We start from the raw sequence: 12,231 nt of genomic DNA on the forward strand, positions 1-12,231 counted from the left end.
GCCTGTCACCATTTCCAGGGCTGGGGCCGCCGGAGAGTTGGTCTCTCCCCTCCTACTGCCTCCAACACGGCGGCGGCGGCGGCGGCACGTCCAGGGACCCGGGCCGGCTCTAAACCTCCCCTCCGCCGCCGCCGCACCCCCCCCGGCCCGGGCTCCGGAGGCCGCCGGCGGAGGCAGCCGTCCCGAGGATCACCCGTCGTCTCCCCGTCCCGCGGCCGCCGCGGCCAGGCCTCTGGCTGCTGAGGAGAAGCAGGCCCCGTCGCTGCAACCATCCAGCAGCCGCCGCAGCAGCCATTACCCGGCTGCGGTCCAGAGCCAGGCGGCGGCAGAGCGAGGGGCATCCGCCACCGCCAAGTCCAGAGCCATTTCCATCCTGCAGAAGAAGCCCCGCCACCAGCCGCTTCTGCCATCTCTCTCCTCCTTTTTCTTCAGCCACAGGCTCCCAGACATGACAGCCATCATCAAAGAGATCGTTAGCAGAAACAAAAGGAGATATCAGGAGGATGGATTCGACTTAGACTTGACCTGTATCCATTTCTGCGGCCGCCCCCCTCTCTGCCTTTCTGTCACTGTCTCTTAGAACGTGGGAGCAGACGGAGGCGAAAAATTCCCGTGGTTTGGGGGACCGTGGCCGCTAACCCGGCTCGCGTTTCTCGATCGTGCGTGTGTCGGGTGCCTCCTTTGAATGCGTTCAGCCTAGGGTGTGTTCGGCGCCGTGGAACTCTCTGCCTGGTTGCAAGTGTCAGGGCACCAGATTGGTTTTCTCGGTCTGTCCACGGGGGTCTCTTCTTAAGGGCTATTGTCCGTTAATACGGACTCCAGTGCACGGTTAGTGGATTAGTGAGCTCGGTAATCCGGTCTGCTAAATGAACAGAAAAGTAGACGCTTTGAGGTTGAGCATATTTCGATTAAATCTTGGCTTTAGGCCCTAGATCAAGGGTATAGATTAGATTAAAATGAAAATTAGTGTTTCACGTATGCATATTGCATCAGAATGTTGCACTGATTGTTTCTAGTTTCCTGGGTTGCATTGATAGACTTTTTTTTTCTTTTTCTTTCTTTCTTTCTTTCTTTCTTTTTTTTTTTTTGATGTGAGTTGTGAACTGATTTGCATAACTTTGGAAGCAGAATCCTTTTCGGCATATATGGTGTTCATTTGAGGGCCAAAGTGGGCTTGCATATTTAAACTAAGTCAATGACAACTTTGAAACGGCATTTCGAAGTTTTGTAGCTTCCCATCAGTCGTGGCATTCGTAATCTGCCTCCTTAAGGCGTTCTTGCTGGATCTTTGTTAAATTTGCCTTTTTTTGCCTCCGCTGGTGGGGTCGTGTAGGATGGGGCACGAAATTTGCAGTTCAGTAGCACTTTATATCCAGCGGTCTTGTCGCACGAAATGGAATGGAGAGGGAGTGCTTTTTGATCCCGGATGATGATGTGCAGCGTCTAGGCTGTTGCAGGGGTTCAAGTTCAGCTCTTACTTGGAATTGAAGGGTTCCTGTGAGGCCAGAATTTCAGGGTCGGGTCCTCTGACACGTCTGGGTATCCGTGAATGTGACTCTGACTTGTGTAACCTGTCAAGTGTAACTTACCAGCTAATCACCAGAAATGCTGGCAAGGGTGGATCACTCCGGCTTCAGACTGTGTAGGTCTGTTAGCGGTTTCTCACACACTGTATTAAATTTACTGACTCAGGTTGTTGAGTATTCAAGACAGAAACCTGAGAATTTTAACAGAGTATCGTTTTGGTTGTCTAGGCCTTTGTACCTCAAAAGATAGTGGTTATCGAAAGGCATTAATCTTGGCAGTTTCAGGTGTAATAAGCTGGTTTTGATCAAGGGTGGGGATGGAACCCTCTTTTTTTTTTTTTTTTTTTTTTTTTTTTTTTTCTTTTTTCTTTTTTTTTTTTTTTTCAGAATGGAAAGGATCGCAGACATTGCGAGTTCCTGGTAGGTGAGAGGCACGAAAAACTATTCAGTTACTGGTCCGAGGTGACTGAAGCATCTGGTGAAGGCCTCCCTTAAGACCAGAATTTTGGTGATGTGAGTTATAAGTGTGGGCATTACTTAGTGAAGGTTATGTAATTGCATGAGCTCTAACAGAGCATTCTTGATTAAAAAAAAAATCATTTCTTGGCAAATACCAGTAAACCTTTTGCTTAAAGGTAGAGTGGTGCTGGAGTGTCTGTACGTCCTGCTAAAAATCGTGGGGAAGATGTGTCTTTTGAAGACAAGAACGTGTTCTCTATCTGAAGAGGTTTTATTCCTTTGGATTATGTAGCTGTGCACATAAGTGTGCACAGCTAATTTTGCCCGAGTGTTTGTTTTGAGATGAAGAGAAAAGTTACTGAAGAAGGAGCTTTGTAGCACACAAAACGTAAGTTTTCTGTTAAGTTAAAAAATAATATTTTAAGGGAACATTTAGAAGTTTTGGAGCCTGCATTAATTGGAAAACTAGGAAGACTGAACTTGACCCGCTTGCCTAGAAGATAATTAGTTACGGAAACCCTTCTCTGATTTGTAATTTATTTCAAAAGCAGCCTACTGTTGGCAGGAATTGACAGTCATCTGGATGTATAGGAACAAATTAATTAAATGCTTATTTAACTTTTTAGGAAAAGTCCTCATGTAAGAAAATGTCTAGAATGCTGTTTGGTAGATTGCTTTTATGATTTAGAGTACGTTTATACTATTTTTACTTCACCCATTTGCTTTCAGGTTGTCAGGGTTTGAAGATTAAAATTACTCTGCCAGGTTCTTACATGTGAGTAGTGAGATGATTGGCCACTTCTTTGACTTCAGATGTTTGCCTCTGTACGTGACACTTACGTGACTTAGAACTTTCTCTAAAACTGTGCTTTTCGTTATGGGATGCATAGAAAGCAGTGTCAAATACTGCATCAAATGACTAATAACACTTAATTTCTAGAGTTGTGGTTTTATTGAGCCAAATATTGATACGGAAAAAAAAAATCACTTAGGAAAAAGATCAGTGAAGGGCTCGCTTTTTTGGTAGTCGCACTTCCAAAAATTTTGATGCACCAAAGCACTTTGCTTTGCTTGGTTTCACTTTAGTGTTCTGTGTTTATTGGGGGGTGGGGGGGTGGGCGGGGAATTAAAATGGCCATTGAAGACTCTCTCTGGCAGGTTGTGGTGTCTGTTTCAGCAGCTAGCCTGTGAGAAGGTAAATTCCATTATGAAAGTAGCGATTGGAGTATTTCTATCTGTAAGATGATTTCTCAGAGGAGCAACGAGAACCATTGTTCAGTTTTAAAATATTATTTGCAAAATTGAGTTGTTCTAAAAATAATTTGTTGGTATCTTACAGTTAGTCTGGAAAGTAGTGCAGACCATGAGACTGTAAAAAATTTAGTGTCTTTCAGTTTCATGGAAACTTTAGGCTTTGGTTGCATGTATTTTTATTGTTCGATGAGTTTGGGTCTTTTCAAATATTAACCATAGGGAATATTTTTTTTTAACTTGCAGAGGGTACAGTGACTATTGAAGTTAGCTGTATTCTAGGATTAGTGCTTACTGAAATGACCGTATTGTATTGTCAGGTTTTGTGCGTGTGTGTGTGTGTTTAGTGTTTTTTTTTTTTTTGAAAGATTCTATTCACGATTTTTACTTTACACTGTTTTATATCTGCTAAGTTGTATTTTCTGAACAACATGACCACCTAATTGGGGCCACCTAAGTGCTGTATGACAATGTACAGACTTCATTTTCATGGAAGGTATTCAAGAATAAAGGGGATCTGAAAGAAGGAAGAGTAACTTGAAGTTTATGATTTAACATAAGGAAAAAGGAATTTTATCGCTGTCCATTGTAAAAGTTTGCACAGTAGTACAGTCCTCAGTGCAGATTTACATTGCTTATAATATACTAAATGAATATTAGATGAATAAACATCATGGTGAACAAAAATGTGGTGAGTTGTATATAACCTCCTTACTTTCAAATATATTTTAGGAAGTGTAGAAAAGATGCATTGGTATTCCTTACCTTTTAGAATTTTATTTTAACAACGTCAGAAACATATCTGTCAATATTTTCGCTTTTGTGTGGAACGGTGTATCTGCTTTTTCCTAATAACCACATGAAATCCACAAACCTCTTAATGTTACAGACTTCTGTACTTTTTAGAAGTGAAGTCTTCAATTCTTATTTTCACGTGTTCTCATTTTGAGATTTGCCCCTCTTGCTATTTGTTCATTTGGTGATAGCTCAGTATTTTAATGATTTTTAAGTCACTGAAGTAATTCCTTCAGTGACTTTTAATGGAGGAGTATTTATTATGGGAAAATCAGTGCACAAAGTTTCACCATTAATTCACTCTCAGTGAACCTTTTATTTTAAAAATTTGACCTCAGCCTTTTCAGTAGGACAGACGTGTAGGAAATGTTTTTATGTTAATATTGTACGTGAAATGGAGTTTTTAAAGAGAAATTTAGAAGTGTGCGTGCGTGTGATAGTTTGTCACTTTCTTGGTGGTGATACAAGGATGTAGCTTCCAGAGGATATGTTATTAATGGTGGTATAAAAGATTTATTTGATATCGTATTTTTTTTTCCTGTAGAAACCATTAGTTCTGAAGATTTATTTCTATTCCATAGAACCCTTACTCTTTACTTTCCTTTTCTTTCCTTTCTCCTTTTTGTTAGATAAACTTTAAGTCAAGTCAGTTTTGGAGAATTCTTTGGTGACCTGAATTCTTTAAGAAAAGGTGTTAGGATTGTTGTAAGGGTGGTGACTTGAGACATTTGTGTCATCTTCTGAGAGGGGTCAGTAATGATTTCAGTAAATATTCAGTTCTGTTTTACAGTTGCTTTCGGTCTGGCGGCTTTGAAATTAATGTCGTTGCTGTCAGAACTGTCAGTAATGGTGAGGTTCAGCTGCATGACCTTAAGTTGGTAAGGATTCTCTGAGCAAATTGGTATCCTTAATTGTCTCCTAAAGGCCACGTACTGCCACATGCATTCTTTGCTAGGTGATTCAAAAGTGTTTTGGTCTGTCAATAATGATTGTCTTTCTGAGTATTGGATACATGCAGCTAGTAATGTAAAACGCTTGTCATTTGTGAGGAAAGGTGAAGTTACTATAGTGGATTTGACTCTTCACCTGTTCCCTATTTTTTTAAATGTTTTTCATTGGTTACAGAAAAGGTACTAGCAGTGGGGTTCTTTTAAAGTAATTTGCACTGGAGTAAAGTCTATCGGAAACATATTAATATAAGAAGAACACACATTGTTTAGAGGTGAAGTAATTTTAGGTGGGCAGTTGTAGTTCAGTATAGCTCAGGCGTATTCTCTTCATTTGCAGCAGTTTGCATTAGGAGGCAGGGGGACCTCTTCAGGGTGTTAGGCATTTACGTGGTAGCATGGACGGTCCTGAGAGGTGGATACAGTGGAAGACTACTTTCAGCTGCATTTTAGGTGGTTATACACTTTAATTGTCATCAGTGGTCGTCGTGTCGACTACGGAAGTGTTTGAATATTGGGTTAGTGTGTGTAAATAAGTATAAAGTCAGCAGACTGTCCTAATATTTCTAAGTAAGGAATTCTCCAAACAGATTACCTTGGTGGATATTGTTTTATAGTTTTCAAATAAGATTAAATTTATTTCAAATTGCGTTAAAATAGTATTAGTTTTATGTACACATTGTGTGTACGTTGTTTCGTTTTAGGTGATGGGGTAGGCTCTGGAGCCAGTCTTTCGGCCTGTGTCGGGATCCTGGTTCTCCCACTGAGCAGCTGGGTGACTTTGAGTAGGTTACTTCATCTTTCTCCATCTGTTTTCATCTGTAAAATTTATCTTAAAGAATAAATGAGATGATGTAAGTGACTCACTTAGCATACTGCCTGCCACATTGTGAATACATGGTAACTGCTGCTGGTAAAACTTACAATTTCAGATTACCCACATGTGAGAATTTGTATTTTCATTTATTATGGGAGGAGCAGTGACTGTAACTGAATTTCCTCAGTTTGGGATATGTTAGAATTTTAATTGGTTCAGACTATGAGTAGAGTTTGAACTCAGGGTGTCCCTTTGGGTGCTCTGAGTGTAAGCAGTCTGTGACTGCTTTGTGTCATCACACACAGAAGGCAAAGGTCCGCTCCCTCCCACAGTCTACCACAGAAAATCAATTATGCTAATCACAGAGGATTTGCTGTAAGATAGGTAAGAGGACAGCTTCCTGGTGTTACTGCATCATGAAGCAGATGTTTTCAAGTAAAAAATTGTTATAGTAAGTTTTCTTTAGTGTTAAAGATAGGTCAATTTAAATATCCTGTATTTTGTTTACAAAGAGTAATCTTCTCAAAGAAAACTTTGAATGTATGATATAAAAAGTTATATAAACTTTATCAATAAAGGTATGTATCTTAGCATTTCTTTTTAAGTTCATAGTTTGGGGAGAGGCATGTGACTTTGAGTGCCAGGTTTCAGCTACTACAGTATAATTTATAGTTAATCTCATGGTGCATTCATATAACATAAGAATTTTAATTTAGTGTTGAAATTTTGTGTTACAGTGCATCCCATGTTCACATTTGATCAAGAGTCTCAATATAACTTTAGTCCCTGGAAATGGGAAGAAAACTAAAGGATTTTTTTCTTCATTCATTCTTACCAGGCGTGGCGAAGGATGGACTGAGCTTGAGATCTGCCTAGTAAAGGCCATCGTGTGTGTATAGGGATGCTTCTCTTTTCCCTTTGTCCCTGCTGGTCCCTCAGCTGTCTCCCAGTACTCTCAGTACTGGAGCGCTTGATTTCCAGTGAATTTCTGGGCTTGTTGGTTGGTTTTGCATTGCAGAATGAATGGTGCCCTGTCTCATTATATATGTGACTTCTACGTATTTTGTTGTGTGTTGTACTAACTGGCTGTAGTTTTGGTCTGGTCCAGGTCTAGGTTGGAGAGTTGAACGTTTGACATCTTCTAGGACTGTAGAGTTGTCTAAAACCCTCTTTCTCTCACGCCACATGCCATCTGTGTTTTGCTTTGTATCACTACCCAAAACTTACAGTTGATTTAATACTGTTAAGTCCCTTCAGAATAGTTGTGAATTTTATTTCCTTTGATTTTTGTAGATTTTCGGGCCAAAATATCAGGATTTCTTCATTACTAGTAACTGCAAGGATTGCATTCTGCCAATTTTTTTTTTTAATTTTTTTAACTTTTTTTTTTTTTTATTATTTATTTTTGAGACAGAGGGAGACAGAGCATGAATGGGGGAGGGTCAGAGAGAGGGAGACACAGAATCTGAAACAGGCTCCAGGCTCTGAGCTGTCAGCACAGAGCCCGACGCGGGGCTCGAACTCACGGACCGTAAGATCATGACCTGAGCCGAAGTTGGATGCTTAACCGACTGAGCCACCCAGGCGCCCCCCAATTTTATATGTTTAATACTTTTGACCTTTTAGAAGGAGTATCTAATTATTTAAGGTGTTATGAAATGTGTTGTGATGTGAATCACATCTTTTTAAAAAAAATTTTTTTAACATTTATTTATTTTTGAGAGAGACAGAGCGCAAGTTGGGGGAGGGGTGGGGCACAGAATCCGAAGCAGGCTCCAGGCTCTAAGCTGTCAGCACAGAGCCCAACGCAGGGCTCGAACTCACAGACCATGAGATCATGACCTGAGCTGCAGTGGGACGTTTACCCAACTGAGCCACCCAGGCGCCCCTTGAACATGTATTCTTTAAGTCAGATGGATTCTTGAAGTGATTTATAAATACAGAATACATGCTCAAATTGCAAACAACTCTTTGCTTTAAAATCAATGCAATTTTTCTTTTTCTGTTTAAAATTCCTTTGCTCTCATGAATTAGTGAGACTTCTTTTTGAGTATTTTAGTCATTTTAAACTGATTGGAGGTTAAATAAGTAGAACTGAAAACTTTTTTCTACTTTTAAAATGAAGTTTGGGTGATGTTACTAAGCTTGATTTTTAGGTGTTTATTTTTTAAATGCGTATTTATGAATTACTCTGAGTCTGTTAGGGATCAAATGGAATGCTTGGGCTTTTCCTGTTTTTTTTATTTCTTGATGTGAAAACTGTGTTTTGCCAGGCTGTATTTAGCCATGATGTAAAATTTATTTAACATTCTTACGTAATCATTTATGAGATATGAAATGAGAAAAATGAGAACTTGAGTCAGAAGGGTGTTTTTCTTTTTAATGTAGTAAGTAGAATCAGCTGGCGTGTATCCTACCCACGTCTTAGATTTGTTTAGCGTTTTTTATTAACAAAGCCTTTTCTTAATCTTTAGCGCATTTGGTTTTGCAAAGAAGAAAAGAGCCCGAACAAAGTATTACTGTCCTTATTCTTTTGTTGTATAGGAATCATGGCTCCAGTAAGAATCAGTAACTTGTTAAGAGGTAGTTGAGATTGAGTCCAAGGAAGGATGCAGCATGTTCAGGCACTTGGTGCAGTATTTTTCCCATTCTGTTATGTCAGTGGTTCTCAAACTTTAGAGGGCATCCGAATAACCAGGAGGGCTTGGTAAGCTATAGATTACTTGCCCTACACCAAGAATTTCTGAATGTTAGGTCTAGGTTGGGGTCTGAGAATTTGTATTTGTAGCAGGTTCCCAAGTGGTGCTAATCCTGGTGGTCTGAGGGTCACACTTTGTGAGCCACCATACTATATTATCTTCAGTCAAACAAATCCTTAACGTGTGTTTGTTCTGTAAACCCTAAATAGCTCAACATGGCAAATGTTATTCTGATTATGTAGATGAGGCAATAAGTTTAGAAAAGCAGCATGGTGGAATAGAGAGAGCATGGACTTTTTTTCATCAAAGTCCAGCTTAAATCCTTGCTCAGCCACTTGTCAATTGTGTGATACAAGATACACTGCTTAACATTAGTGAACCCTATTTTCCACATCTCTAACATCGTGGTAAAAATCCTTGTAGGGTGGTTTTTAGGTATGTTGGAACTATAGGTTAGGTGTTTTTCAGAATGTTGGTTGCCAATTGGGAGTGACCCCTTCCCACCTTGTCTGGGCGTTTGGCAATGCGTGGAGACATTTTGGTGGTCATAGCTGCGAGATCCCTGTGGGGATGGATGCTCTTGGCATCTGGTAGGCATCTTGTAGCAGCCCAGAGATGCTGCTGTGCATCCTACAGGTTACAGGACAGTCCCTCCCACAGCAAAGAATTATCTGGCCCAAATGGCCAATGATGTGAGGTTGAAAAACTCTACTTTAAACGTACCAAGTGTCTGGTACATAATAAGTGTAATATTTGATGGAAGTCAGTCCCTTTGCCATTAGGCTGCGGTACGGCTTGTCAATTTGCTAATGACTGATGGAGCTAGGCTTTTACAAAACATCTAGGTCTTTGGACTGCTGTTAGCCCGGTACTCTTTATAAGGAGAACTTTGCCCACAAAAGATATCACTGGTGACTAAAAAGGTTTATTTGAAAAAGGCTCATGTGTTATTTGGCTGATTGTGAAAGTTTTGCTTTGAACTTCTTTTAGAAAGACTGAAGATGTTTTCAATAAATGTCTAAATGTACCTTAAAGGGAGGTATTCAGAAGGACGTTACATCGAACCGCTCTAACAGGATGGATATGCTTTATTAAAAAACAAAAAAAACCCAACTTTTTTTCATCTTTATATTGGCAATAGTTTTTAATTTTAATGTAATCTTTAGCTTGTTTCCTTTAATTATATACTTGTGGAGCAACTGAGAGATACTTTGCCCCCAGTGTATTTGTTTTTTGTTGTTTAATGCATTCTTTAGTCTTGGACTTTATTCTAAAGCTGTTTTTATTATAGTCAGATATGGTGGAGTTAAATGTGTGGATACAAAATGGCAAATTTCTGACAAGTTATTAAAAACTTCTCATATCTTTCCAGATAATGATAGTAGGGCTGACTCTGAGGTTCCCTGATGGATGTGTTGCATCCTTTTCCAGACCCTAACTTTGCTGTGTCAGCCTGTTGAATTAAAGTGCTTTATTTATCTAATTTAAAAACTTGCATTAATGTGAAGTTTTTTAGAAGAAATTAGGACAGAGCTTTAGATTAGTTCAGAGATGAGATGTCAGGGGAGTATCTTGGTGGATTCTGAATCTTGTTTTGTTTTGTTTTTAGGGCAGACAAATGTAATTACGAAAGTGTTCTAGGAATAGATTGTTTGCTATGATGATTTTTTGTTTTTTTTTTTCTTTTTCTGTTTGCTTGATTTTACAATTTACTTTGCCTCTCATTTTACACAAGCAAAGTAAAATGTCAGGCCTATCTTAAACCTTCTTATGAAATTTAAGTTTTGACTGAGTGTTGTGATTCTTTCTGAAATTACGGGAGATATCCAGAGATACTGATAAATATTTTAAAACCGGGACTGCTAATTGTATGATAGCTTCAGATTTGTTAAGGAAAACAGATGGCATTTATTGCTATAATTTAATTGAGTAAGGCTTATGGTATTTATTTCATTACATGAATAATAAACTTCATTTGCTCACCATACCTAAGAAAATTTCTTTAAAAAAATTTGTTTTATAAATATACAACTAAAGAGAATTTTTTAAAGTGCTCATTGTCCTTCTTTGAAACTTCACGTTTCCATTTAGCTTCTAGTTTATGTGCATTTATTTTAAAATGTAATTCATCAGAAAAAGTGTCATTCATCATAGTGAACTTAAAAGGTGTGTGTGCATTTTTAAACAATTTCCAGAGTCCCTCATAATTGGCTTAACTATTTTAAATGTTGAGGCTATTAGATATATTTATTTCCCTATAGTTATACATTAAACTTGTTCTCAGTATTTGGCTAATATTTTTTCCTGCTATGTTTTTCTGATTTTTCTTTAGAGCAGATTTAAGATGACCTAATATTAGGAAAGATTTTCATGATTTTGATTCACAAAGTCATAATCTGTTATGCACACAAAAAAGCTGAAGTGTTGGACTATTGAAGTTTTTTTCCCCTTGGTTATTTATAGGAAAGCTACCGCATATTTAAAGTTTTAAGCATATTTTACTCATTTAAGTAAGACAAAATATCTAAACACTTTGGATCTGTCAAATTTCCTTTTCCTTTTGTAGGAAAATTGTATTGAAATTAAAGTGGATACAGAAGTAATTTGAATAAGCTATCACATTTTATACTAAAAGTAGTTATAACTCTGTTGCATTCCTATCTTTAATCAGAAAGGGTATGGCTTGTCATGATGTTACTGTTCCCTGGAGCATATTTTGAGTGATACAGTTTCTATTTGCATAGTTGCCTCAGTAATTGGTGATATTTATTGATGAAGGTTTGCTGTGCATTTGCACTTATAATCAAAAGTTGCATTTGTTAGTGTCAGATTTTCAAGTGTCAGGTATTAAAATAGGGAGATCATTTTGACATTAGCTGAATGATAAATCTCAGTGAATGTATTAATTCGTGTACTTAGAACAAAAATATTGAGGAAGAAACAGACTTCTCTTTTTTAAACAAAATTACTTGTAACATTTTTCTAAATGAGGTAAAATTGTTTCAGTTATTAAACTAAAAAAAAATTTGATCTAGGTGTGGTATATGCCTTCTTGGTGCTAATGTAAACAAAGTAATAGTCAAAATACTTTGTGAATGTATGCACGTATGTTTTTTGAAAACTGAAGAAGCACTCTGACGTCTGAAGAGTTCATGGACTAGTTGTAGGAACCTTATGTAAAATAAATAGCACATTGAAAGTATGATGCAGTTTTGCATATCTAGTTTCTGTCCACTGTGATCAAAATTATATGTATTACTGTAAAATACACCAAGGTGCTGGTTATTAAGGCTATTTGGATTTTTTTTTTTAATACTGAAAAGGTCACACAGATTGTGATTATTGTGTTGTGTCCAAGAACTAAGGCTTACCATCTGTTACTCAAACATAGGGGAAAGTTAAGATAATCTACTGATATAAGTGGTCTTGACATTTCTGGTTTTGGAATCATCTATTAATTACAGTCTTTAAAGACTAATATCAAATTTTAAGCTTTTGCAAAAACAAAACCTAGTGGTTATGCCAGTGTTTATATTTTTCTACCAAAATGCAGAGATACTGGTTGAGAACTAAAGCTTATGTAATGGAAGTCTGGCTTTTAGTCATTTAGTTTTACAAGGTTATTTGGATATTTAAGTGGAAACATCATGTTTTAACTTGAGGTATTAAGTTATTACAAGATTTCGGTATTTTTAAACTCTTAGTTTTCCTAGCAGTTGATACATAGGAATTCATTA

The 12,231-nt window shown here is 37.9% G+C and overlaps 1 protein-coding gene across 1 annotated transcript in view; it reads left to right on the forward strand.

Moving 5' to 3' along the window:
* Positions 1-327: 327 nt before the first annotated feature.
* Positions 328-12,231, forward strand: part of PTEN (phosphatase and tensin homolog) — a 92,293-nt gene continuing 80,389 nt past the window's right edge. The window contains exon 1 of the mRNA XM_040454242.1: positions 328-527. Within this exon, the coding sequence (XP_040310176.1) occupies positions 449-527 (79 nt within the window). The 5' untranslated portion in view covers positions 328-448. The remainder of the gene's footprint in view (positions 528-12,231) is intronic.

This window comes from Herpailurus yagouaroundi, unplaced genomic scaffold (assembly GCF_014898765.1).
Source record: "Herpailurus yagouaroundi ecotype Mexico unplaced genomic scaffold, PumYag 211, whole genome shotgun sequence".
Lineage (NCBI taxonomy): Eukaryota > Metazoa > Chordata > Mammalia > Carnivora > Felidae > Herpailurus > Herpailurus yagouaroundi.